General features: G+C 39.4%; 1 protein-coding gene across 1 annotated transcript in view; it reads right to left on the reverse strand.

Annotated features, from left to right (window-relative positions):
• Window positions 1-25,640, reverse strand: part of LOC130092505 (protein phosphatase 1H-like) — a 119,053-nt gene that overhangs the window by 13,279 nt on the left and 80,134 nt on the right. Inside the window, exons 7-8 of the mRNA XM_056260376.1 lie at window positions 17,028-17,146; window positions 7,988-8,051 (exon numbers count right to left, since the gene is read on the reverse strand). Of these exons, the coding sequence (XP_056116351.1) occupies window positions 7,988-8,051; window positions 17,028-17,146 (183 nt within the window). The remainder of the gene's footprint in view (window positions 1-7,987; window positions 8,052-17,027; window positions 17,147-25,640) is intronic.

A 25,640-nucleotide genomic window follows, 5' to 3' on the forward strand; every position in this document is an offset into this window, starting at 1 on the left:
TGGAACATCCCCATGGATGATGGGACTTTAGCCAGAGTGCATTCACCACACTTCAGCTATCGGTAGAGAGGAGAAAGAGTGATAGAGCGATTCCCATCAACTAACCAATTTAGTTGGGGATTATTAGAAAGGCCAAGATTGGTAAGGGCCAATGGAGGGAATTTGTCCAGGACAACAGATTTACACCCCTACTCTTTACGAGGAAGTGTGAGGGTATTTTTAATGACCACAGATAGTCAGGACCATGTTTTTCTATCGTCTCACCCCAAGGACGGAGCTTGTTACAGTATAGTGTCCCCATCACTATACTGGGGCATTAGGACCCACACAGACCACAGGGTGAGCACCCCCTGCTGGCCTCACTAACACCTCACTAACACACCCTCTCTTTTCCCATCCAGGTACTGACCAGAGCATGTGAGCGATATTCCGCTCTATGGGAGCATGCTCCACTCAATCGCTCATGGCCTGAGTGAAGGCTCCACTCATGAACCACTCACGTTCGCTCAAATCCTGCTCCGTCATGAAAGTTCTCTGTACTGTACTATACGTGTTGTAGCCATTAAAGAAAGCAGATTTCATTTCATATTTATGTTTAAATATTATTTTTTTTTTATTAAAAAAAAAAAGCTTCTATGTTGATTATGAAAAGTGAACCACATGAGGCTACATCATAAGATGGAGAGATGGAGTTGGTCAGACATGATTTTGACCACTTCATTAAGTTTTGTTTTTCTTTAAAATGAATTTTGTTTTGTATGAATTATAGCTTAATTTGAATCAATGTTTCATCAACCAATTGCCTGGATTTAATAAATAAGAAGCAAACCAAGAACATCGGGTGTGGATTGGATTGAAGTGCATAACAAACTACCATGTTTCTTTTGAGTAAGGCCGAAACAATAAGTCTTTCTGTTTCTAATGAATTTCTAGAATAAATGTCTCAATTACAGTATGTCTATAGATAGTTATGATATTTGTGGCTTTAAAGCAAAAGGCTATGTATATAGTGGTATAGTGGTTGACCAACGTGACTTGACTGGAGTGCTGAATTGCAGAGCTGGTACAAACCCACATCACTATTGTAATGACTGAGACAAATCAGACACAATTATTTGGTATATTTAACAAATAATCTTTAAAAACTCACTCAGGGATCTATAGTCCCATCCCCTCAACAAGGGCAAGAAGGGTCTTGGTTACCATGACTACGATCAGATAAGTTGGTTTTATTGCTGTTAAAAATGTTGTCACGTGGAAAAAGCAGAGGCCATAGAAAAGACCACACGGTCTTAATACGGCCCTGCAGGCCACAATCTGCATCTGCATGTGCTCAGCCATGTGCTCACGGAGAGAGAGAAAACCTTAAACCAGAACAGAGTCAAACAAACCATTCAAGTTCATCATCATTTCTTCATTCAACACCGAAGAAATCGATTGAGACTCATGGAACCATCGAAATCCTTCTTCAGGAACTACTGCAAAGGCCATGCAAGTATACATTTAATGAGGTGCTCTGAAAATGATAAGCTGATGGTTCTTTTCATAGTTAAATGGATCTTTTCCATAGTTCCATTTCCTGCTTCTGGTTTCATATAGAGCCCAATTTCTGAGTTAGGTTTCCTTTATTAAAGCTGCAGTCCGCAGTTTTTCCTCTTTGTCGCCATCTCTGTTCGAAATCTGCAATTGAAGTTATTCGCGGAATTATTAACTTTACGTGAGTTGTGCCTTGGCATAGCACAGCGCGGATTAATCCAATGTTTTGAGGAGAATGTGCGGCTGTCAGTTGCCACGCCGGTGTGGATACTGTCTTTCGGAATCACAGATTCTACTTTTTGATGTATGACCAACATAAGAATTTTTACCGGAAAATGTAATCTGAACAAGTAAGTAACATTCACTTTTGTTCTGACCAACTAAGGGATTGCAGTTAATCGCGCTGATTAAATATAACGATTGCTTATCAAATCACATAAAACCATGCAAATTGTACTTTGTTCTCAAATTGTAATGTTAACAACATCAGCATTGCGTGACTACATTTAATGCCCTTCCGATATTTATCCTTGTTTTCGTATCGGTCCGGTTGCAGTCTCTTTTTTCTGTAGCCACTCTGAAGTCCAAAGTCTTTTGCATTTTACAACGGGTGAATCTCTAGTTGTCACTGGTGATTGTCGTTTGAACCTTTCTGGATCCGCCATCAAATTAATACGTTTAATTATATCAAGTGCTTGAGAAAAGGCTATAAATCTCCACCTTCAACATCCTCACACGCAGGATGTAGCTAGCCTACTAGCCGAGACTCCTTCTTTACGTGCACAGATGTGACGTAATGATGCAAAGACATGCTGGGATTTCCCGTGGAAATCCACCAGTACCACTGGAATTAAAAACATTATTACAAACTTACCGTTTTGTATCGAGCTAAGGCAAGCAGATAGTTTTGAACACTGTATATGTACTTGCTTAAAAAAAAAATTGGGATAATTTTTAACCCAAAAAAGCTACGGACTGCAGCTTTAATTATAGCAGCACTGTCCTTGTACAGCATAATATTTTTTAACTTTTACAATATAATCAATTCTTGTTTATCTTATTAAAAAAAAAGTTGTTTTTTTTAGACACACAGACATCAATAATCAGCCTATGAATCTTTTAAATTATAAAGCATGTTGCAGTGCATTCTGGGTGCCACCAATCAAAACTGCATGAATAAATAATGAGCTTATGGTCAGAGGTGATCTGTTTGTCACCATTGCTGAAAATCATACGCTAATTCTTGATGTCTGTGTGTGCCTACATAAAATAATTTTTAGAAGTTTCTTTTATTGATTTGATCATTTGGATTTCATTGAAAAGGCTAAAAATGGTATGCTCTACAACAGGGGTGCCCAACCCTGCCGATCGACTGTCCTGCTCAGTTTATTTCCAACCCTGATCAAACACACCTGAAGCAACCAATTAAGGTCTTCAGGATCACTTGAAAATTAAAGGCAGGTGTGTTTGATTAGGGTTGGAGATGAACTGTGCAGGACAGTCGGTCGGCAGGAGCAGGGTTGGGGACCCCTGCTCTACAATGACTGTGCTGCTATAATCCATAAGGTAAACTTAACTCAGAAATTATGCTCTCAATGAGTTCAGTGCTTCAGGTCAAATAACAATTATGTTAAAACAAAACCAACACCATCAGATCACCTTTTCTATTTGTTCATCTGGCTGTTATAACTCAGGTAAAATAGCCAAACAATCTAAAGTTACTGATTTTAGGGTCAAGAGACCAACTAAAACAAACAGTGATCACCATAATGGTAACTTGCAAATTCTGGTTTTCTCCTTCAGTGATTCTGCTTTGTTAACATCAGGTGTCTTCAATAATGCTCAATCATCACTCAATTATTCACTTAATTAATAATTAAGTGTTCAGTGTTCATTTAACACTATGCCCAGAGTTTATATAATTCAGTCTCAGTGTTAATTTAACACTCTCAGTGTTAAACATTTTGCTGTGTTGTGTGATGCCGTGAGTGAGAGATTTGGGTGTAGTATTTGATGAATCTTTGAAATTTGAGAGGCAAATAAATTTCGTAGTGAAATTTCAGTTAAGACTACTATCAAAAGTAAAGACTTTTCTTTCTTTTAAAAATTTCAAAAAAATTAATACATGCATTTATTTCTTCAAGGCTGGATTACCGCAACTCTCTTTACGTTGGGATTAGTCATTCAGCAATGTCACGATTACAAGTAGTACAAAATGCGGCAGCTAGACTTCTGACGGGTGCAAAAAAACCCGGAATCATATCACGCCAATTTTACGTTCCTTACACACTGGTTGCCAGTTTGTTATAGAGTGGAGTTTAAACTTTTACTTTTTGTGCACAAATCTTTAAATAGTCTGGCTCCACCCTATTGTCTGCTCTATTGACTGAGCATCATCCAACTAGATCAATCCGGTCATCAAATCAGAGACTCCTGTCTATCCCTAAGTCAAAATTGAAGTGTAGGGGGTCCATGCCTTTTCTGTAGTTGCCCCTAGATTATGGAATGACTTTCCCATTTCAATTAGAGTGGCCTCTTCATTATTTGTTTTTAAATCCAAGTTAAAAACAGTTTTGTTTGATAAGGCATTATGCTGAAGCACCATTCCATTGCATCTCATCATTAGTTTAAATGGGAGAAGCACTTATTTTATGGCATTTTACTTAAATGTATATTTGTACTGTTGTTGTATTGTTGTTAGTTTTTATGATTTTTTATTAATATTGTAAAGCACATTGGACAATGTAAATTGTATTTAATTGTGCTATATAAATAAATTGCCATTGCCATTTATTTCTATCAACGAAATCTGCTACTGGACAGAGTGGGTTTATTGTTCTTGCATTTATTTTACTCTGGCCATTGAACAGCTTGTCCAGAAATGTATGCACAATCGTTATAACACATTTTCAGGTGATTTGAATTATAACCAAATTAAGATTTGGCAAAAAGTGGTGGGAACTTGTCCCACCCATATCACATGAAAATGATGCCTATGTTCTCTGCTAAAATACCATTCATAATGGTTGTTTTAATTAAAATATAAATTCAGTAGTGCTGTCAATCGATTGAAATTAATTCTGTATTCACAATTAATCGCACCTAACATTAAATTATTTAATGTTCTTTTATTGTAATAATTTCACATTGAATCTCCAAATTAAATGTAGAAACAACATAAAGACCATTTGTTTTAATTATGTGTTTAAAGGCATTTTAGCCATTAATTATAACCATTAAAAATTCCACCATTTTTTACATTTGAATTGCCACACAACAGAAGGGAACAGATAGGTAAGTGCATAAAAGTTTGTTTATTATAGCAGTGGAATGGTAGCGGGAACAAGGAAATGGTGAGTCTATGGCGACAGGAATTTTCAGATGGTGACTTAGCTCGATGTTTAATGGAAATTTGGTTCTTGACAGGTGGTGTACAAAAGGTGACGGTAAACGAACTGGATCTGGACTTAAGATGACGGAAGAGGCAATCTCTGGTGAGGCTGGTAGGTAAGCTTTGCAGGTCTGGAAGCAGGACTCACTCCACTGCAGGATTTCTCCAGAGTTCCAGTTGATATTGGCATCATGTTGTGACATTCACGGGCGTCCCAGGATGAGGTCAGCGGTGGATCCTTCCAGCACCATGAACGAGATCTTCTCCTCATGCAAGCAGCCGATGTGGAGCGTCATGGTGGGGGAGAAGTGACGAATGCGACCACAGCCCAGCGGCTTGCCAAGGATGGTGTGTATCGCTAGTTCCTGGGAACAACGTTTCCTCTGGAGGTTGAGCTTTTGGAGAAGTTGGTCGAAGATAAAGTTCCCTGCAGACCCGGAATCAATGAGAGCTTGCGCTGAAACAGTGAGTTTTTAGGGGTTAGAATTTGGACAGGAGTATGAGTGAGGGGAGTGATCTTAGGCTGAAACTGAATAGTACTCACCGCTGGGTGTGGTGGTTGGATAGGAAAGCTTGTGATGATGTGGCCTTCTCCCCCACAATAAAGATATAGGCGGTTCAGAAGTCGTCTTTGACGCTCCACTTGAGTGAGATGATAGGCATCAACTTGCATGGGTTCAGGTGCTGGAAGGGCGACAGGTGGTGAGGTGGGCGGAGGATGCAAAGCGGGTTTTTTCAGTGAGCAGGCAGATAGACGTTGGGAAATACGGATGGCCTTTTGAATGAAACTCTCCAAACCGACCGTGTTGTCATAAATCACCATCTGGTGGCGCTATTCCAGGTTTCAGAAGTGAATCGATCAAAACTAACTTTAGCTGGACAATAACTTTATTCTAGAGCTGCTGTAAAGCCAAAACAATCTCTGTTACTTTAATTTCCTGTTATCACTGTAAAGCTGCTTTGAAACAGTCCATATTGTTAAAATGAAGGTGACTTGACTTCAGACCCTGGCGGAAAGCAGTGAGCAGGGCCGTCTCATTCCAGCTACTAGATGCTGCTAAAGTGCAGAATTGGAGAGCGTAGATGCCAATTGAAGTATTACCTTGACGTAGATTGAACAGTTGATCGTGAACAGATAACACTGATGCAGTTTGCCAGTTGACTTCCTTGAAGTGATTGATAAACGAGCTCAAACTATGGAAAGAACTGTTGTTTCTCTGAAACTAATAAGGTGAAGAACCTTATTATGCGTAGAACAAATAAATGAAAGATTATTTGTTATTAACTAACATCAGCTATATTACCTCTAATGTAAATTAGAAAATCATATACCGGTACTGATAATGTTGAAAGATTGAAAAATGTAAAATAAAAAAATGAAAAAGATTTGGTGAATTGATATGTACGCAGTGAGCAGTCTGATGGCAGTGACTTCTTCCACTGGTTGTGCTGGGTAACAATGCAGTGGGGAAAGGAGCTGGAATCCAGAGCTTAACCTTGTTGCAAATGTATGTTTATCTTCTGCCTTTCTGGGCCAAACATTCAGACCTAGGTCAATCCACTTTTGTCTCTCTGGCATTGTTACGGTTGGTGGCTTGGTTTGTGTCTTTGTTTTCTTTGTTTTGCCCCTCCCTTGTTTGTCTTGGCGTCGCTCTATCCTTTCGGAGCGTGTACGTGGTCTCTCTCTCTTGTAGGTGGACGCACCTGTTTGTGATTTGAGAGTGGCTGATTGATGGAGCTGACTGATAAATACGCCAACGAGGAGGAGAAAGAAAAAGCGACGACAGATCTTGTGGGCTAGCCAGCAAATAAGTGTCTTTAGATCTTTATTTTGTTGTTTTCCCCCCCTTGTTAGTTGTTGTCTGTTTTGTTAAATTCTTTCCTTGGTTGGTATGTTCATTATTATAGTGACGTCTGTTGTGAGTGAGTGAATAAATATTTGATTGATTCCACTGTTTACTCGTTCTTGTTTATGTCACGTAATCTCTCTTCTCTTTAGGCTGATATTCTTATGAAAGGTTGTAACAGCCATGGAGACTTGGAACGTTCTGCATCTGTTATTGTCTCGCTGGTCGAAGACTCTGAACGTAGCGTTTGGTAATGACTCTTTCCTCACAGACTTGGAGGCTCAGAACGTGGTCGTAACTGTTGCTGCCTCACAGGCTCTAGACTCAGTTCATGCAATCTATTGTTGTCTCTCTGGATGAATCAGAGGCTACTGAGTGTTCGCTGGATGAACTGATTGATTGTTAATTGTCTCAACATAGCTATATGCAATTCAATGTTTTTATATGGAAGGATGGTTTATAAGTTTATAATAAAGCTTGGTACACAGTTTGGAAATGTTTGCATCATCACAACTTATAATACAAATTATACTGTAGGCAAAAAAGTCAAAAAGTTGGGAACATCAGGTTTGGGGAAAAAGAAGTTAACATAGTGACCCTTACAAATTTACTTATTTGATTAGTGACCAAGAAAGAGAACAGAATCTTAACTCCCTCTTATATATCATATTGTGTCTGTTACAATTTTTTTCAACTTCCTAAAGCGGTTCATTTCCTGTTTGACATAAGTAAAGAATATTTTCATTATTATCTTATATTTTGGAACCATACTGTACTTAATACATGTATATAATTAAATATGATTACCGTAATTATATAACTAAACAAAAACTATTAAACATAAATGTCTATCTCTTGATATCTCTTTATTCTTTGACTAAGACAGATATATCTGAAATCTATTTGAACATATGAGCTGGAGCTGGAGAGCATCCATCCATGAAATAGGAGTAATATTCACTTTGAGTGGCAGATAAGTGAAACGTTTCATATACAGCATTGCACAGAGTAGTCCTGCAATAGCAAGGTGATGTAGCAGAAACTATCCTATCGTTGGCTTCTCTAATCAAATAAGTCTTTTATCCCTTTTCTTTTGTTGTCCATTCCAATATTATTTCTCTTTGACTTCAACTCTCTTCGACTTTGACACTTCTGATGTCATCTCCTGTGTGTTCATTTGCTTTTTTCCCCATCCTACTCTCTTATCTGTTACCTTTTTTCCTTCTCCATATATCAAAGGAAATTTGAGGTCCTCATCCTCAATGGTTTTATAAGCCCTGTTAAGACAAAAAGGAGAAAATAAAGTAGGACTTAAGGGTATCTAATTTGAATGTATGTACAATTCATCAGCTGGCCCAGAAAACATAGTGTAAAAGGGCCAAAGAGAGAAAGCCACTGTCATTGATTCTTTATCTTGTCAAGTAAGTAGTTATTAAACCACTTTATTAATTTTCTCCAGGCCAAAAATATATATATTTTTTTTCAGATTTGGTGTTCATTTGACATTTCACTATATCACAGTACCAAACATACTAGACAGTAATGCAGGCAAATGACAATTTATTTATAGAACACATTTAAAAAAATAAGTTGTAAATGCATTTATGACACTTCTGATATGCATTAAAATGTGTAAATACATCTAAAAATACATCTAAATGCCACTTCAGATGCAACTTCTGTGCCACCTCTGCAATGCAAAAATTATATCTATAATTATTATAATTTGATTGGCAGCTCTATAGTTTTTGGTGTCTCTAGGTTCTTGTTACCTGTGTTTATTTCAGGTGTCCTTTGTTACCATGGTTTCTTGTATGTCCTCATTTGTTTCATAGTTACTTATAGAAATATATTTCTAAAGTTACTTTTTGAAATGTCTATTCAATGCTTTTCTCATCTAACAGTAACCAATTATTAATCAATTAAGCACCACATCATGTAATTAATTCAAAATCAATCTATTCCAAAACATGTGCAAGTCCCCTTTAAACTTTATATTTAAACAAGGTGTAGATAAAAGTATTTTTTAAGGATCTTTGAGTCCTTGAAGAGTGCTAAAGCTTAGAAGATCAGCAAGACATGTACCCACATAGCAACATTGTGACGTCCCAGATCCGGCCCACATCTGGCACATGTGGAATGATGATCTGGCCCCCATGCAGCGTGGAATGACGGCCCTTGGGTGGCCCACTCCTGTTTGCCAGATCTGAGCCACAAGCAGGCCAATGCAAAGAGCAAAGATGTATTCGATCCAAAAGGTGACCATCGTCAAACTTACAAGTATTTGGATGTTTATATAGACAGCTCACTTACTTCGAAAACTCACACGGAATGGGTTTGCACCCGGCTGCACCAGAGACTGTACTTCTTACGTAGATTATGTTTTTATGGGGTTAATAAGAAAATCATGTGTTTTACAAAGCTGTTTTAGAAAGCATAGTTAAGTATGGTGTTACAGTATGGTTTGGGAACCTAACTATACAGCTTAAATCTAAATTAGCACACCTGGTGTTGACAGCACTAAAAACAGTTGGACATGAGGAATATTTGAATCTTCAACATTTATATGAGAATTGCATTCTGAATCAGGTACAGAAAATCGTGGGGGACCAAACTCACCTTTTGTATTCACAGTATGAAATTCTCCCCTCTGGTAGAAGATATAGAGTCCCATTGTGCAAACTAAATCGGTATAAGAATTCCTTTGTTCCTGTATCTGTACGAATGCTGAATAACAGTTTATCTTATTAATTTTAAATTTGTAAAGTCTTAAATCAACTATTTCTTCTCTTATTATATGTATATGCAGCAACATGTAGTCCAAAACAAATTTCCTTTCGAGGACAATAAAGTATACTACTACTACTACTAAACCAGAACTGGACCTTATCTGAGCCACAAAATCTGTGTATATTAAATATGGAGTCATCTCAGCCTTAATAAGCCTGTTAACAAGCAGAATCACTGAAGGAAAGAAGAGAACAGAAAAAGGAACGAGGAGAAACACAAGAACTACAACTGACTTCAGCCACAGTCTTAGATGAAATCAACTGAAGATAAAAGATTACATTAAATCTCTGAAGATCTCAGCAGAGGAGTATTAAACAACTCCACAAACAGCATTACCAGCTTCACTTATTACTAACCAGATTGACTTTATTTCTGTCAGATGTCTACAGGAGTTGTTATTGGGAATTAACAGGGGTTTAACTCTGATGTCACCCTAACAGTGAATAGCGTTTCCATTACTTGGGCTCTTAGGCTTATATCTTTTGTCTTTCTTTTTTTTCTTTTATTTATTTATTAGGGACCATGTACAATTTCAAACAGAAATGTTACCATTTGATGCATTGTACCAGAGTTAGCCGTAGGCTATTTTACATCTGCAGTCCCCTGGCAGGGTACAATAAAAACAAACTCACCCGCCTCTTTAAGTCACCCGCCTCTTACTTAAAACTCTTGATGGAATTGCAGCTCTTTACTTCATTCGCTATTGCATTCCACTGTGTAGTGGCTTTGTAAGAAAAAGCAGATTGTCTAAAGGTTGCACGACAGAAGGGTATGTTACAGTCAAAAATGGAAGCTATTCTGGTAGATTTTACTGAAGTTACAGGGCGATTGCATGGTTGCATGGCATGATTGATGGTTACATATCACATTATAAACCCTGTGTTACAGCAGTTAGACAATTTTAATAAACATGGGTACAAAAAGATAACCTATGCTGACACACAGACATCAACAATCATCACATGAATCTCAACGATGGTGACAATCAACAAAATATTTAGATACCAGATCAACTCTGAACGTCACAAAAAAACCACTAAATGTCACAACAAAAAACACAAAAAAAAAGCTAATATTTAGAACTAAACAAAATAATAGGACAATTCAGCTGCATAATTTATTCATGCTGCAATGCATGCTGGGCGTTTTGTACTATGTTGGTACCCAGCATGCATTGCAGCAAGGTACTTTTGATTGTCACCATTGTTGAGATTCATGTGCTGATTGTTGATTTCTGCATGTGTAAATTATGGTTTTGTGCTGACTGATAAATCTTCAATCTGATTTTATAATACTGCTCCTCTCAAGCAGCAGTAACACAGGGTTTGTAAGGTAAATATATTAATGGCACAACAAAACTGTTAGATTTGTTTAGATTCAAATGACATCATAGGGTTTTTCATGATGATTTTAAGACCATCAAAAGGTAACGGTCATTATCTGATACAAGTTTGTTTTGTTACGCTTCCTTTACTATTGCAAATGTGTTTGACACATACACGTTCACAGCAGACGAAAAAGACAATAAATATAATAAGAGTTAAGAGCCCAATTAATGGAAACACTAATCACCATTATGGTGACTTCACATTCTACACTTTAGAGTTAAACCTCTGTAGAGGTCTGTCTGCTTGTGGGCCAGTTTTGCTCTTGGCTGACATGTGGCATTGCTATGGGCTGCTTGTGGCCCAGATCTGGCATATACATATAAAAAGAGAAGAAATAGTTGATTTAAGACTTTACAAATTTAAAATTAATAAGATAAACTGTTATTCAGCTTTCGAACAGATAAAGGAACAAAGGAATTCTTATACCGATTTAGTTTGCACAATGGGACTATATCCTCTACCAGAGGGGAGAATTTCATTCTGTGAATACAAAAAGTGGTATTGATCTGAAAATACAGATTGTTTCAAAGCAGCTTTACAGTGATAAACAGGAAAATAATGATTCAATGATTCAAACAGAATTCAACTGCTGTAAAGCAGCTCTAAAAGACAACAGTAAATCAGTGGAAATCAGTTCAGTATTGATTCAATAACTGTAAATTACATCAATTATGAAAGGAGTTCAATTCAGCTATATAGCAGCTCTGCAGAAAACAGTGATGTCAGCTAAGTTTATTTTCTTATCCAATAGTGTCGGTGCAGTCAAATCAGTCATTTTGCTGAATATTAAGTGTCCTCAACTAAGCAAGCCAGAGGCAACAGTGGCAAGGAACCCAAACTCCATCAGGTGACAGAATTCAGAAAAAAACCCTTGGGAGAAACCAGGCTCAGTCGGGGGGCCAGTTCTCCTCTGGCCAACAAACGAACACTGTGTTTATGATTCAGGCTGCATCATAAGCTTTGCAACCGAAAGCTGACAATTATGGGAGGTACCATATATAACGTGCTACCAGAGTGATTTTTGTAATATTTGTCAATGTAAGAGTTGATTCAAATATTAATCTTTCTAGTTAAAATGCTCTTTTAGTGGTCATGCTGATTTACTGAGCCTATAGGCTAATATACTGAATTACTGAAGGAAAGAAAAGAACAGAAAAAGAGATGAGCACTACAACTGACTTCCAACCACAGCCTTAGATGAAATCAAATGAAGATAAAAGAAGACATTAAATGGTAACACTTTTTTTCGATAGTCCATTTTAGACATTCTACTAACTATAAGTAACTTTGCAACTACATGTCAACTAACTGTCATTTGAGTATTAGGAGACTGTCTGCTTAATCTCTGCTAACACTTTATTTTGATGATAACATATTCTACTGACTATAAGTAACTTGGCAACTACAAGTCAACTTATTCTACTAACCCGAACCCGAACCCTAACACCTAACCATAACCTAACAGTCTACTACAGTCTGTAGACATTAGTAAATGTCTACAGTCTACTGTAGACTACAGTCTACTACATTAGTAAATACTCTAATGAGTTAGTTAACATGTAGTTGCAAAGTTACTTATAGTTAGTAGAATGTCTAAAGTGCCTATCGAAATAAAGTGGAACCCATTAAATCTCTCAAGATCTCAGCAGAGGATTAAACAACTCCACAAACAGCATTACCAACTTCACTTATTACTAACAAAATTGACTTTATTTCTGTTAGACGTCTACAAACGTTTTGATTGAGAATTAACAAAGGTTAACTCTAATGTTTCATTTGAAGTCACCATAACAGTGATTAGTGTTTCCATTAGTTGGGCTCTTATCTCTTATAGATATAATTATATCTTTTGTCGGTTTTGGCTGCTGAGTGTGTTTGTTTAACACATTTACAGTAATAAAAAATAAGCTAAAGTGGATCGAGATCAGGTAATGGTGGTTTTATAATCATCATGAAGTAACCTAATGTCATTACATAACAATTGTGTTCTTCCATTAATACATTTAGGTTACAATCCCTGTGATACTGCAGTATGTAATCCAGATTTGAGCACAAACATGAGCACAAAAGTATTTACAGTGACATGCAGACAAACAGAGACATCAATAATCAGCGTATGAATCTCAACTATGGTGACATTCAAAAGTGCCATGCTGCAATTCATGCTGGGAGTTTTGAACTATGCATGCATTGCAGCATGGCACTTTTGATTGTGAATAAATTATATGCAGCTGTCCTATTATTTTGTTTAATTCAAAATATTTGCTTTTATTTTTCGCTCTTGTTTTTGTTGTGACATTTAGTAGCTTTTCTGTGATATTCAGAGTTGATCTGGTAATCTGAATATTTTGATGATTGTCACCATTGTTCAGATTCATGTGCTGAATGTTGATATATTTTTGTGCTAATATTTGTTCAAATCTTCAACTGATTGGTGTGGTTGTACAGGGTTTATTATGTAAATGTATAAGTGGCATGACAGTTTTTTGATTCAAATGACATCAGAGAATTAGCCTATTTCATGATGATTTTGATACCATTAACCTCTTACAATCCTTGCCATTTTTGGGGATTTCCGCCTGGATTTGGCCTACCCAAATAAAAAAGCTTCCCATTCCCACATACTTTGGCCTAAATACACAGTTTTGGTGTCATTTTACAGGAAACCCTTTGCAGTTTCATAAAACAGTGCTAAAAGTGATACACATTTAAGTATATGTTGTCTGAGCTTTAACACAAAAAAAGAGGCGCTTTTTGATTTTTTAATTTTAAATTAATTTTTGAAAGTGTATAACTTAGGCCCTGTGGGGTTTAGGGACATGCAGACAAGTATGGCTATTTCCTCTAGATGACAGCAAACACTGGAAAAAAGATTTTTTTCCTCTATAATAAAAAATGAAAAAGATATTCAAATAAATCTGAAGGGAGGAATATTACCTTTTTTATGTAATTTCCACCTACCCAAATCTAAACTCTGCTCATACCCATACCCAGTGGTCCATATGCAATATTCCAGTGTAATTTGACAGAAAACCCTTTGAAATTATATAAAACACTGCTGAATGTGATAAATATTATAGTATATGTTGTCTGTGCTATAGTAAACAAAAAGAAAAAAATAGGCGCTTTATGATTTTGATCATTTTATTCTTTCAGAAGATACAAGACTTATCATTTGACACATTATTTGCCTAAAATCTGTGGTCTATTACAATCTAGAACAAGATCCTCATCCTCCAGATTTATATCATTCATTATATGGGCATCAGTTTTGTCACCTGTGTTGTGCATCACCTCAACATCACCGGCCAGCCTCCTGGGGATGTGATGCCAGCTGTGCCAAGTTGCCAACAGTGCCACATCTTCAATCTCCAATAGAACCTGAAACAAAGAAATCACTGTTTATACATAGTTTCTGCACTGTAATAATATCCATTTCACAATATCAAAATGTAGATTTACTGAAATGACAATTTTATTCAACTTATGCAAACTTGGGAACTATTGCGCAATCATACTTTCCATATCCAAAACATTTGACATTTATTTTCAAATAATAGTTTATCAGATTGGTTGCTGTGCTTTCACATTTCAAATTAACAATAACTTTATGTTAGTAAAAATGTATATAAACATTGTAAATGCTGAAAACCCATAGGGTGTACGTAACTTACCCAAACGCAGTCTTGAGAATGCGCTCCAAATTTCTCCAAATGGTCCATTTACAAACCAGTTGCACCTCCAAAGATCGCTTTTATCAATGCCATTGATGCTTTTATCTTTCTAGATGCAATTATAGAAATCAAAACAGTTCATAAACTATAATAACACACGCAAACTCGCAGATGGATAGATGCCAGTTCGCTTTGTCAACAGAGAGTGGTCACCCAGAAGTGATCCACGGAGCGACCTCCGCGTCGACAGGAATCCCGTCTTTTGAAAGGTCCGTCTGAAATGTGACGCGAGCTTAGTTCCTTTTAGATCTATAAACTATCTGGATTGCCTTTAACAGTACCAAAGCTAAGGCGCTTCTGTGGACGCTTCTGTGTAGATGACTTGGAGATTCTTGCACGCTCAGAGCGCGTCTCCTCTCAGTTCATTCGAAAAGCTTTTTCTTAACAACGAAAGCTCACAGAAACGTGAAAATGGTCTCATTGGAAAGATAACATCCTAAGCTAAAAGGTGATATAGATTATGTGGCTGTTTGCAGCTCACTGAAGCCGACATCGGAGCAGGAATGTGATACTTTTATCTGTCACCTCTGTTTGATTTTATTTCACTGCGCGATTATTTTGAAGATATTTCGATCTATGATTGTCTCACAATGTAATAACCTACATTGACAAATTCCTTAGAATGAGAGCTTTATTGTAATATATGATTTGACTGTTTTGTGAAATATATAAAAAATAAATATTTGTAGAAAGATTTATTCGCAATCATAAAGCGGAAATATTTGCCTGGGACCAATGCATATTTAAGCTAATATTTCATTTGATATGTATCATAAAACCGAAAGTGATGGTATTCTTTGTAAAGTATAGATTCTAAGCTTTCAAATGATACCAAGAAAGGGGTGATACCTTATATGGAAGCCTATAAAAAGAACGTACGAAAATCATAACAAAGATTTTTGGTCCCGGTACCGGGATCGTGGATTTTTTAACAAGTAACCATAATCTCCTGATGATATTTTGTTAGCTTTCTTTGTGGAAACACTTATCACTGTTATGGTGACTTCAAATGAGCAGAATTAAACCCCTGTTAATTCTCAACAACAACTCCTGTAGACGCCTGACAGAAATAAAGTAAATCTGGTTAGTAATAAGTGAAGCTGGTAATGCTGTTTGTGCAGTTGTTTAATCCTCTGCTGAGATCTTCAGAGATTTAATGTCTTCTTTTATCTTCAGTTGATTTCATCTAAGGCTGTGGCTGAAGTCAGTTGTAGGTCTTGTGTTTCTCCTCGTCTCTTTTTCTGTTCTCTTATTTCCTTCATTGATTCTGCTTGTTAACAGGGTTATTAAGGCTGAGATGACTCCATATTTAATATACACAGATTTTATGGCTCAGATAAGGTCCAGTTCTGGTTTATTTATTTGCTCTTGACTGACATGTGGTATTGCTATGGCCTGCTTGTGGCCAAGATCTGGCAAACAGGAGCGGTCCACCCAAGGGCCGTCATTCCATGCTGCATGTGGGCCAGATCCTCATTCCACATGTGCCAGATGTGGGTCGGATCTGGGCAGTCACAATGTTGCTAAGTGGGGTCTATGCAAATTTCTTTTAAAAAGCAGTCATAGGAATGCCAAAACAAGAATTAAAGAAAATATATAAATAAATACATTTACTGTATATATATAAATACATATATACAGTCAAACCAAAATTTATTCAAACACCCTCAACATTTCTCACATTATCACAGTTTATTTGCTAGTTTAGAAAATGGTAATAAAATGTGACAAGAACTCAGAGTTTATCAAATCAATTGATATTTCACTGGTTTTGGTCATCCTTATTAGACTGTCTCACAAATGAATTAGGTTGAATAGCTGTCAGCTGTTAAATTTAAGTACACAATTAGATAATACCAATTTAGGTCAACCAATTTTGTTAAGCAATGCTTCATTTTGTTAAGTCTGTGGTGTAAAAAGGTCACATTAGCAATTAAAGAAAAAAACACTTAAGCAAAACATGATCAGGTCAAAGTGTCTGAATAATTTTTGGTCTCACATTTTTATTAATTTTACTGGTAGTCCACTGTATGAAGAATTTTTGTGTATAATATGTCACAGTTTACTTTATTAGCTATCTTCACTTACATACATTTACTATAGTGTCCTTCACCCACTAGTAAAAATATATAAAAACTTACATCTGGTGTCTGAATAATTTTTGGTTTGACTGTATATTGTTTCTGTTTCTAATCCCTGAAAAAAAACTTTGCACAATTTCGGATTTCATTGATTGAATAAATTTACAGCTTCTGCACACCTCCTAAAGGGCACGACTAGCTCTGCCGCAATAGTGATGGAGCAGATATAAATATATACACATAAAAAATAATAACCTCACCAGCCAGTCATGGTGAAGTCTCGGTACAACATCTTCTTGCCCACCTCCTTCCTTTGCACTCTTCTGGGAAACTCCAAGTGTGTGAACTCTCCTCCTAACAGATGGGGCTGCATGAAACCCTAAAAACAAATACAAAGAGAGAAATCATCTAACACTCAAACAGCAAACAGAGACTTTGCAAACTATGCCAACAAAATGTAACAGTCCAACGTTGATGACAACTAAACCAATAGTTACATTATATTTTACATTTGCACATTTGGCTTTTATCCAAATGACATACAGTGAATTAAAGGCTACATTTGATCTGTTTGTGTATTTCCTGGTAATCAAATGCAGCATCATCCTCTGCCAGTTGACAGATTAATCTCAGTGGAAGCATATAGAGAAAACAAGACGGGGCCAAAAGAACATTGAGGAACCCCAGAGGAGATAGGCAGAGAGGAGAAAATACAGCTCCCTAATTCCACAGCAAGGTTCTCCCATGTAAATAGGATGAGAACCACTTTAGCGCAAGCCGCCTATTTTAGACAATATTTATTTAGATACACGTCAGCAGCATCTTACGTCGTCAGCATCACTGAACGCGGATTGACAACAGAACTGGAAGAGAATACAATGCTGAATAAAGTCATAGTTTTTGTTATTTTTGGACCAAAATGTATTTTCGATGCTTCAAAACATTCTAACTAACCCACTGATGTCACATGGACTACTTTGATGATGTCTGTATTTCCTTTCTGGACAAGGACAGTATACCGTACATACATTTTCAATGGAGGGACAGAAAGCTCTTGGACTAAATCTAAAATACCTTAAACTGTGTTCCGAAGATGAACGGAGGTTTTACGGGCTTGGAACGACATGAGGGTGAGTCATTAATGACATCATTTTCATTTTTGGGTGAACTAACTGTAGTGAAGTTTTTCTTCCACGCAACAGACCAGGAGACTTTGAGGTATCTTTCACGCAGAAGTTCTTTATTGCGTCGCTGTCATCTCAAGAATAGTCTGGCTAACTAAAATACAGAACTATTCTTATACATTTCAAAAAAAGGGGTTGGGTTACATAGAGGTGGAGACACTGAAACAAAGCAAATGGAAATGCAAGATTCAGCTGGTTACAGGAAATTCTTCAGGCCTGATCTCATCAGCATAGCAGTTATTCGGAGCCTTGAGATGCTAATCCAGTCAGCCTGACTAGATTGGTTAAACCTTTACATTATCTTTGAGACAAAGAGTGGGAGTCTCAGTGGCCATTAAGAGTTTTCAGTAATCTGACCAATACAGAAAAACAGGATGGGCCGGATATAATGACCATCCTAATCTTAAATGCTAAATTCAATGTACAGAACTGTCTCAGGTTATACACAGTTTGTTTTGGAACCTAAATTATACATTTAATAAATTTGTAATACCACATTTCCCCCTTTGAGAGTTCTAAATAACTCTCACAAAATACAAATTTAGACACTTAAAAGTTCTCTTGTAACTTTGTGATCGTTACAGGTACCTAAAACATTAGCTCTGTGTTTGCTTTTCTGTAATTGCATGCTGACACAGAAAACACACATGCAATTACAGTCCGTTGTAGTTCTTACGGATAATAGTCTTTTCTGGTTGGAACTGTGATTTTCTCGTGAGAGGTGTGATTCATTTGTTGGATGAAACACTTGATACTGTGGACGCATAGATAGTACGCTAATAAGAGAAACAACAGCAGAATTGCTATTTCCTTCATCCACATCCACGGTTTACCTAACAAGTTCCCTTTCGAAGGGAACTCAACAATACGTCATCGACGCTATGGGGAACGCCTCAGGCGTGACAGGTGTCTGAAATCAAGTTTCAACTCACAGCAATCATGTTGACCGGCGACAGCCCGTGCATCATCAGCTCGGATGATGAGCGCGCAACCTGGATGTATAAAAAGGGTGCCTTGAAACCGTGACAACATCCTTTCGTCTTCAGGGACTGTTTTGTCTGTTTGAAAGAAATCAGCGAAAATGAAGCGTACAGAGAAGAGGAGAAATTCCTTTCCTCAAGTGTGCCGACCCGTGTCCCAGATATTTGACACCGGAGGATTCACACGATCTGTGCGTTTTCTGCCTGGGTGAAGAGCACGCGCTGGAAGCTCTCGAGGGATCTTCCTGCGCAAACTGTGAGAGTTTTCCTATTAGAACTCTCCGCTCTCGTCTGTCCCACTTCTCGAGGAAAGTGGGCGCGGCATCTGAACCCTGCGGTGCCGGTCCCGCTCGAGCTGAGGCTCAGCGGCGCTTGAGCTCGTGGGGCTCTCAGATGGAGCTGGCAGATCAGCTGGAAAGGGGCGTTAACCTTGCGGATGATCTGACAGCTGACGAGGGTGAGTTACAGGTCGATGTAGAGGAGGTTCTTTCTCTTTCTGATGGATCTGTAACTGGTTCTCTTCGGGCCGGGCAGGAGTCGGCTGCTGATGATATCAGTCTGGTTAGGACTGAACCATCTCAGCCCTCCTGCCCAGTGTACGCTGAGTTGGTGGATGTTATGGGGCGCGCCACCAACAGATTGCAGCTGCAGTGGAGGCGCGTCCGGGAGGAACCAGTTCGTGGTATTTTGGACGATCGGTTCCTCCAAGGTGAGCTGAGCTCCCACATGTTGTGGTCGCCAGGTTACAGGCCTTCCAGGCTATGAGCTTTCATATGTCAGGTCACAGGCCTTATCCAGCCTTCCTGAATGTGAGCTCCCACATACTGTGGTTATCAGGTTACAGGCCCCACCCGGCCTTCCTGATATGAGCTCCCACATACTGTGGTCGCCAGGTTACAGTCCTCACTGGCCTTCCTGATATGAGCTCCCATATACTGGGTATCAGGTTACAGGCCTTACCAGCCTTCCTGATATGAGCTCCCACATACTGTGGTCGCCAGGTTACAGGCCTCACCGGCCTTCCTGGTTATGAGCTCCCAAATACTGGGTATCAGGTTACAGGCTTTACTAGGCCTTCCTGAATATGAGCTCCCACACACGGTGGTCGCCAAGTTACAGGCCTCGCCAGGCCTTCCTGGTTATGAGCTCCCACATGCTGTGGTCGCCAGGTTACAGGCCTCATCGGCCTTCCTGATATGAGCTCCCATATACTGGGTATCAGGTTACAGGCCTTACCAGCCTTCCTGATATGAGCTCCCACCTACTGTGGTCGTCAGGTTACAGGCCTCACCGGCCTTCCTGATATGAACTCCCACATTCAGTGGTCACCAGGCTCAACCCGGGGTCACCAGGCTCAACCTGGGTCCGCGGGTCACGAGTCGGCCCGCGCATCACTACTCCTCGGCCTTCCTGGTTACGAGTTGTCACATGTCAGGTTTCAGGCCTCACCAGGCCTTCCTGAATGTAAACTCCCACACATTTTGACTATCAGGTTACAGGCCTCATCTGGCCTTCCTGATCATGTTAAGACCATACTTATGGTAAGTCACATGATGGAACATCTTGTGTACTTTTTAAAATCCATTTTTATGGTAAGGGTCATGCGCTGTAAGCTTCGGTCCCTTTCTATGTGGCCCAGACCCAGGTCTTTCACCTCGGGTCCTACTCTAGATGCGTCCTGTCGTCAAAGTATACTACGACAGACGCCTTTCTAGCTAACTTCCACATTCTGATCCAGGCCTTTTCTGGACTCGGAATGGCTAAGTACATGCACTTTTGTTTCATGTACTTTCTAATGTAGCCCCCACGTGGTGTGGTTGTCAGGTTACAGGCCTTATCAGGCCTTCCTGGTTATGAGCTCCCATATTCTGGGTATCAGGTTACAGGCTTATCCGGCCTTCCTGATATGAGCTCCCATATACTGTGGTCGCCAGGTTACAGGCCTCACCCGGCCTTCCTGGTTATGAGCTCCCACATGCTGTGGTCACCAGGTTACAGGCCTCACCGGCCTTCCTGGGCAGTTTTCCAAGGCAGTTTCCAGAGGCTCTGTCTCGGACAGACAGGCAATGGCCAGACTGTGCGTCTTAGTTTAGATCACCAGGCCAGCCTGGTGGCATGTCAGGAGGCATGCTCTCCTGAATAGTGACTGGCTGGGAGTCCCTTGAGTCCCCTAGCCACACTCCCTAGAAGGGACCCCTTCTATTAGGAAGTTGTGGTCCTAAGCCTTTGAGCTGGCCCAGATATTCCTCCCATGAACTATGTTCTGGCAGTTTTTCTCGGTTCATTAGCTTGGGCTATGACCGGTAGGGAGTGCTGTCACTGACAGCCCAACGTGACCTAGAGTGAGTGGTTTTAGTGTCCTTTGTATTCCTGGTTCTGACCGTTGTCACTGCCATTGGGCATGCACTCCCCTCAGTATGGCAGCGTGGGTATTTCGTTCCCCATAGCGTCGATGACGTATTGTTGAGTTCCCTTCGAAAGGGAATGTCTCAGGTTACGACTGTAACCTTTGTTCCCTGAGAACAGGGAACGAGACAATACGTCTCCTTGCCATACCTCGGGGCCTGCCTGCAACAGTCCCTTCAGACGATAGGATGTTGTCACGGTTTCAAGGCACCCTTTTTATACATCCAGGTTGCGCGCTCATCATCCGAGCTGATGATGCACGGGCTGTCGCCGGTCAACATGATTGCTGTGAGTTGATACTTGATTTCAGACACCTGTCACGCCTGAGGCGTTCCCCATAGCGTAGATAACGTATTGTCTCGTTCCCTGTTCTCAGGGAACAAAGGTTACAGTCGTAACCTGAGACATTTCCGAACCATGAAGAGTTATCTTCAGTCATCTCGTGTACTTTAGTTGAAAGATCAAGTCTTGTTAGACCACCATGTTTGTGCACGAGTCCTGGATTGCAGCCATCTTCGTGTGTGACGTGCAAGCATTCTTTCCAGCAAACAAGGCGTTTTTTTTTTTACATATTCATCAGCTAAGAATATGTTGTTTCTGGAGTCCAGACTTTGTGCGATGTCCATGATGGTTAATAGTACGGCAATCTTGATCATGTTGATGGATGATTGAAGGTTCCGTAGTGGGTCTCTGCGTTGTGTAATTTTTTCTTTTTCTTTATCCTTTTGTGATAGTTGGCTCGGTAGGGGGTCTTGTTGTTTCCTGGAAGTGATGTCTTCATATGCAGGTGAGGAGGTCGGTGCGTATGGGTCTCAGGACAGCCATCACGTGGTACCTGCACAGAGGAGGAAAGAAAACAAAAGACAGGAGAGCAGTATTTGTTCAAACCCTAGGGTTGTAAACTTTTCCGAGTCTGCTATCGTTGTTCTTTCTTTCCCTATTTCTTAATTCGTTTGACACCTAAATAGAAAGCAGTGAGGTAGGGATGGACTATGGAGGGGGAAGGCCTATGAGGGAGTCTTCACCGCAGGGTTTGGCCCCCGACGCCTGTTGCAATCGGTTCTTCCCTGGGCTCCTCACTGTTCCGTGTCCTGTCATTTCCCTGTGGGAGGGGGAACAACTTTTACAGTGTGACACAATGAGTCCAGGTTTATCTTTCCTAACACAATACTGCCGCTACTTTAATTTACATCACTTGATGTGGTCCGTGCCATTTAGGATCTAATGGCTTGCAATATTCTAAACACTTCCTTGACTACCTGTCCGGTGACGTGTGTACCTTGATCTGCGTAACACAATCGTGAGTCATTTCTCCTTCATCCTCTAACACAACTTCAGTTATTGTAGACATCATGCATGAGAATGGTGACAAAAGTGACTTTTGCTTGATTCATTATTGTGGTCACTACATTGAGGGCATTTTAAGTTTACAGCCTGACCCAGCTCATTACTAATGAAGGGCCTGTGCTGTAGACAACATTTAAGGCTGTGAGTCTACTTAACCATTGTCCCCACAAAGGAAAGCTGAGATAGTCACTTTCCTTTTGTTCTATTAAACAAAAATAAGTCTTTTATCTCTGTTGTAAGTTACTGGGGAGAATTAAGCACTCACAGCACAAATGGTTAACACCTCAACATGTTGCCCCACCCGTTTAATGACGTGGGCAGTGGCTGCTTCAAAGTAGCAAGCAGATTTAGTAGCAGCTGAGCAACATTATTAACCTCAATAAAGTTCTTTTTGCTTTTCCTACACTCTTTTCTCCAGTGTCCATGCTTACCACAGTAATAACAACTGCCCTCTCTCTTAGGACATTTACGTTTCTGTTGGTTCTCTGTGTTGACCTTAAAGGAGGCTGCTGCAATGTTTACGCTTGCCTTCACATCAAAGTCTCTTTCCCAGGTGGATAACCTGTCTAGGTTACTTTGCAGGGTTCTAGTGGACCATGTGACATCTAAGAAAGGCAATGCTTTTCTATGCTCTGACAAAAGGCCATCAAACCATGTGCGAACGAGGGCACCATTGTCCTCTAGCACCTTCTCTGAAGTGTCAACAATCCCACTGTATGCTGCAGCTGTCTGACAAAATCTTTCTGTGTACTCACATACAGTTTCATAATTCTTCTGTACACAACTAGTGATCTTTGACCAGTCCACTTTTGGTCCAACAATGTTCTTTAACACTCTCAGAACTCCCTCTCTCAATTAATCTTTTCTGGCATGCTGTAGTTCAGAACTGTTTACAGCATTTTCAAAATCATGGAATTCTGACTCAAGATCTGTGATATTAGCTGGTTGACTTCAGCTAGAGACATATCGTAGAGCCGCATCTTTTTTGACAATTCTCTCCTAAACTCTCTTTAGGAGCTAAAGATAATTTGACTGCTTGTAGCTGCAGTATGGGGGTTGCTGATGGAACTGGATCAACCCCTTTTCCCCTACTCTGAGCCTTTTGTCTTGCTCCACACACTTCAACTGCATTTACATCTTTCATCAATACAGCACTGACATTGTCCTCTATTCTATAAAAAAACTGTACATCAGGATAGCTTTCATCTGACTGTTGGTTTTCTGAGTCACAATTGGATGAGGCTTTGTTATGGCCCACCTTTGTCTTGAAACAGGACACTTGAGTCTGCAATTGTTTGTTCTGTTCTTTTAACTTCCCAATACACTGAGCTTGCTCTTGTGCAACGGATAAGCTAAATTCCATGTGACAGAAAATAATGCCTTTTAGGTTTCTCTTCCTGATACATGCACCTATCACCTTTTTGCATTCTTCAATAAACCATACTTTTTCTGGGTGAATACCAAATTTCTTTATCAAATTCAATCTGACTGACTCAGTCACTATGGAGTCCATGTGCTCTCCTAACAATGACTTGAACTCACTGTCTGTCCATAGAGGGCTAGCTAGTCCACCTTTCTGAGTTGATGGAACTAGCCTAGCATTCCTTCTAACCATTTTGTGAGTTTCTTTGTTACCACACTAACAAACACTAAAACTTCTCTGTTCAAACAGAGGCTACACTCGAGGCAACACAGAATCTTACTTGTTACCAACACATCACAAACTATTAGCACGTTACGCTAATCTTCCCTGAAAGAAACAGAAAGGATCTTTCACCATCCTAACTTTTAGAGGATAAAACAAAATTACTAGCATGTAATGCTAACTCTTCCCTGCCTGAAACAGAGGATCAAACTTTCCTCTCTAAAAGAATTTTTTTAGAGGGTAACACCACAAAATAACAAAAAACAAATAATTAGCAAATAATACTAATCTTCCCTGCCCAGGGGCGCTGTAAAGGGGGGGGGGTAAACGATGACGATTCTCGGGGCCCATGACTAAGAGGGGGCCCAGAGAAGCCCTCAATAAAATTGTGGTGCTAAAAAAATATATTTGATAGTAAAAATTATTAACTTTAAATTATTCTATTTGCTGTTTCCTGGTGTCAAAATTTTTATTTGTTTAGGAAACACAAACGTCCGTGGGCCCCTCTCCCCCTCTCGATTATCATAAAATGGTTCAGTCCGCCCAAATTGTATCCAGGCAACGTATTTTTACGCTCTGATTGTGTGAGACGTACAAGCTCGGACAGATTCGGCTTGAAGTCGTTCATCCTCGGATGCGGTGCCGCGCGCTGTTACAAAAAAGCTGTGCACACAGCTAAGCAAAATGAGGTCTTGCCGGTCTTGCGCACCGAACTTGTCACTTTTGCAGTGCTCGTGCGGACGCGTCGAGAATAAACAAGGCTTTACTCCGTGTCAGCGCGCGCTCTGATCGGTAAAGGTGCACGGACCTCTCCCAATCATCTCAGCCTCCGAAGCACCAACTAACTTCGCCTCCGTTTCCCCCGTAAGCTGATATTAGTATTTAAACATTCTCTATGATTTTTTTTTTTTAAATGACACACTGTCTCTTTCTCTCTCATACACACTTTCTCTCTCTTTGTGGTTAAGAATCGTGTAAAAAAAAAAACCTTATTTTCCCAGATAGCACAAGTCTATTTGATGTGATGTTTACATCTGGAAGACGTATTTTTAAGAGTGTTTGCTCATCTGCAATACGTCTATTGGACGTTTCCTGTCAGATGTCAAATAGACGTTTAGAAGATGTCTTTAAGATGTAATGATTTAGAATGCATGTTAAACTGACAACTTCTAAACGTCTATTTGATATCTGACAGGAAACGTCCTATTATATAGACGTATTCCAGATGAGCAAACACTCTTAAAAATACGTCTTCCAGATGTAAACATCACATCAAATAGACTTGTGCTATCTGGGTTGGGGATGGATTCC

Source organism: Rhinichthys klamathensis, unplaced genomic scaffold (genome assembly GCF_029890125.1).
Source record: "Rhinichthys klamathensis goyatoka isolate OS25496 unplaced genomic scaffold, OSU_Roscu_1.1 h1tg000176l_1, whole genome shotgun sequence".
In the NCBI taxonomy this organism is placed as follows: domain Eukaryota; kingdom Metazoa; phylum Chordata; class Actinopteri; order Cypriniformes; family Leuciscidae; genus Rhinichthys; species Rhinichthys klamathensis.